The following is a 2,236-nucleotide window of genomic DNA, read 5'->3' as shown; positions in this document are numbered from 1 at the left end:
CATCTCTTAGATGATAGAATAGCCATCCACGTGCTCAGCTGGTCTGGTGTTAATTGTGGTTCTTGAAGCCATTTCCAATATTTGAACATAACACCAGTGTTTTTCATAATTTAATAAGAACAACTTTACAAACTTTAGGCTCAAAATATTCAACAGGACTTCAGTGTAAAGAAAATAACCCAAAAGAAAAGAGGAGGGAAAATAAAGAAAATTATTAGGGCAAAGAATGTACAGATGTGCTTTATACAATTGATGTATGTATATGTATGAACTGTGATAAGAGTTATATGAGCCCCTAATAAAATGTTTAAAAAAAAAGAAAAGAACCCACGTGGGTTCAACATGTCATGCCAGATATAATCATAAGAAAAACATTTTTCAAAACAGGAATCAGAGAAATTCTGTCCCAGTGTTTAATGGTTCAGGATGATAATGAGCACTAGACCTTTGTGATAATTTCATGCTATTCATCTATGGCTAGTGATGAAAATCTATTTCCTAATGAAAGCTGAAGTCACCCTGAAAAAACTGGCCATTGAAGGGACAATGTGATTAAATAAACACATTTTAAAATATGCAGGAAGTAATTTCATATGATAGCTTCAATGTTTCTTATTATGTCTTAAATATTAAGGAGATTGATTTATATACATAAGCACATAAAGAACTGAGAAAGTATAATACAGATTTTATTATTTTGAATTTTGTTTTTCAAAAGTAGCTCTCTGAACTTAAGGATGTGTTTCTGTGATGTAGGATGTTCCTCAGCTGAAGAGTTTCCTTAGGGCTTGCTTTATGTCTTTATTTCTAAGACTGTAGATAAAAGGATTCAGCATGGGTGTGGCTACAGTGTACATCACTGAGGCTATTGCAGTGGCCCTGGAGTTTTCAATAGCAGCAGAACTGAGATAAACCCCTAAAGCTGTACCATAGAACAAGGAAACCACGGAGAGGTGAGACCCACACGTGGAAAAGGCTTTATATTTGCCCCCAGCTGATGAAATTTTCAAAATGGAGGACACAATCTTCATGTAAGAGAAAAGGATCCCAGTGAGTGGAATAACACCCAGAAGTCCAATTGCTAAATACATGACTAAGACATTGAGGAAGGTGTCAGAGCAAGCAAGTTGGACGACCTGATTAAGTTCACAGAAAAAATGGGAGATTTCCAATTCTGTACAAAAAGACAGTCGCAAAACCATTAAGCCATTTAATGCAGAGTACAGAAACGACAATATCCATGAGGCCAGAACCAGGAAGCCACAGAATCTTGGGTTCATGATGACCATATAGTGCAGTGGATGACAGATGGCCACAAACCGGTCATAGGCCATCACTGTCAATAAGAAGTTGTCTAAGGCCGCAAAAAGCAGGAAAAAATACATCTGAGTGATGCAGTCTTCATATGTAATTACTTTGTTCTGCATCTGGATGTTCATCAGCATCTTTGGGACAGTGGTGGAGGTGAAACAGATGTCAGCAAAGGACAGGTTTGAGAGGAAGAAGTACATGGGTGTGTGGAGGTGGGAGTCTGTGGTGATGGCCAGGATGATGAGCAGGTTCCCAGTGAAGGTGACCAGGTACATGGAGAGGAACAGTCCAAAGAGGAAGGGCTGCATCTCTGCCTCTTCAGAAAGCCCCAGAAGGATGAATTCTGGAAACTGAGTGTGGTTTCCTGGTTCCATGCGGCTGATGAAACTACTGGGAAAGAGACAACAGCATTGCAAACTCTGCCATAAACTGTTAACAACTGTTTAAGGGATATACTGTCATGTATAATTTAAACAATTAATTAATCCATATTTACATCCGTGTATCTTGTGTTTTTGAATCTCATGTGCTCAATATTCACTTTGATGCTGACACTGTCTAGCTGCCAAGTCTTCTGAAACCATCTTTTCCCCTAAAACATTATTATTTTTTACAAATAACTTAAGACTTTGTTTATTCAACAAATGTGTTTGACCAAACATTTTATACTGTGTTCTTGAAAGTTGTGGGATTATCAGTGAAAAAAATTAAAATCTTACCCTTATTTGATGTGAATAACATAAGATCCAACTTGGGCTATTCCCTTACACATGGAAACAATGGTCCAGTAGACTCATGCAGCATGCAAACAGCAGTCATGTCTAGTTCAGAACTCTCCTCCATGTACCTATATTCAACTATGTAAGTTCAAGATGGCAGCACTTGCCCATGGGGAATATTCAGAGGGTTAGGAAGAAAGGAGGAA

General features: G+C 38.0%; 1 protein-coding gene across 1 annotated transcript; it reads right to left on the bottom strand.

The window, feature by feature from the left end:
* Window positions 1-764: 764 nt before the first annotated feature.
* LOC142432090 (olfactory receptor 7A5-like) lies at window positions 765-1,742 on the bottom strand. Its single transcript, XM_075537169.1, has one exon. The coding sequence runs from the start codon at window positions 1,683-1,685 to the stop codon at window positions 765-767; it is 921 nt and encodes a 306-aa protein (XP_075393284.1). The 5' UTR covers window positions 1,686-1,742.
* Window positions 1,743-2,236: the final 494 nt, after the last annotated feature.

The sequence above is a fragment of the Tenrec ecaudatus genome, chromosome 1 (genome assembly GCF_050624435.1).
Source record: "Tenrec ecaudatus isolate mTenEca1 chromosome 1, mTenEca1.hap1, whole genome shotgun sequence".
Lineage (NCBI taxonomy): Eukaryota > Metazoa > Chordata > Mammalia > Afrosoricida > Tenrecidae > Tenrec > Tenrec ecaudatus.
The sequence above is the reverse complement of the archived record's forward strand: the minus strand, read 5'-3'. Positions and strand labels throughout refer to the sequence as shown.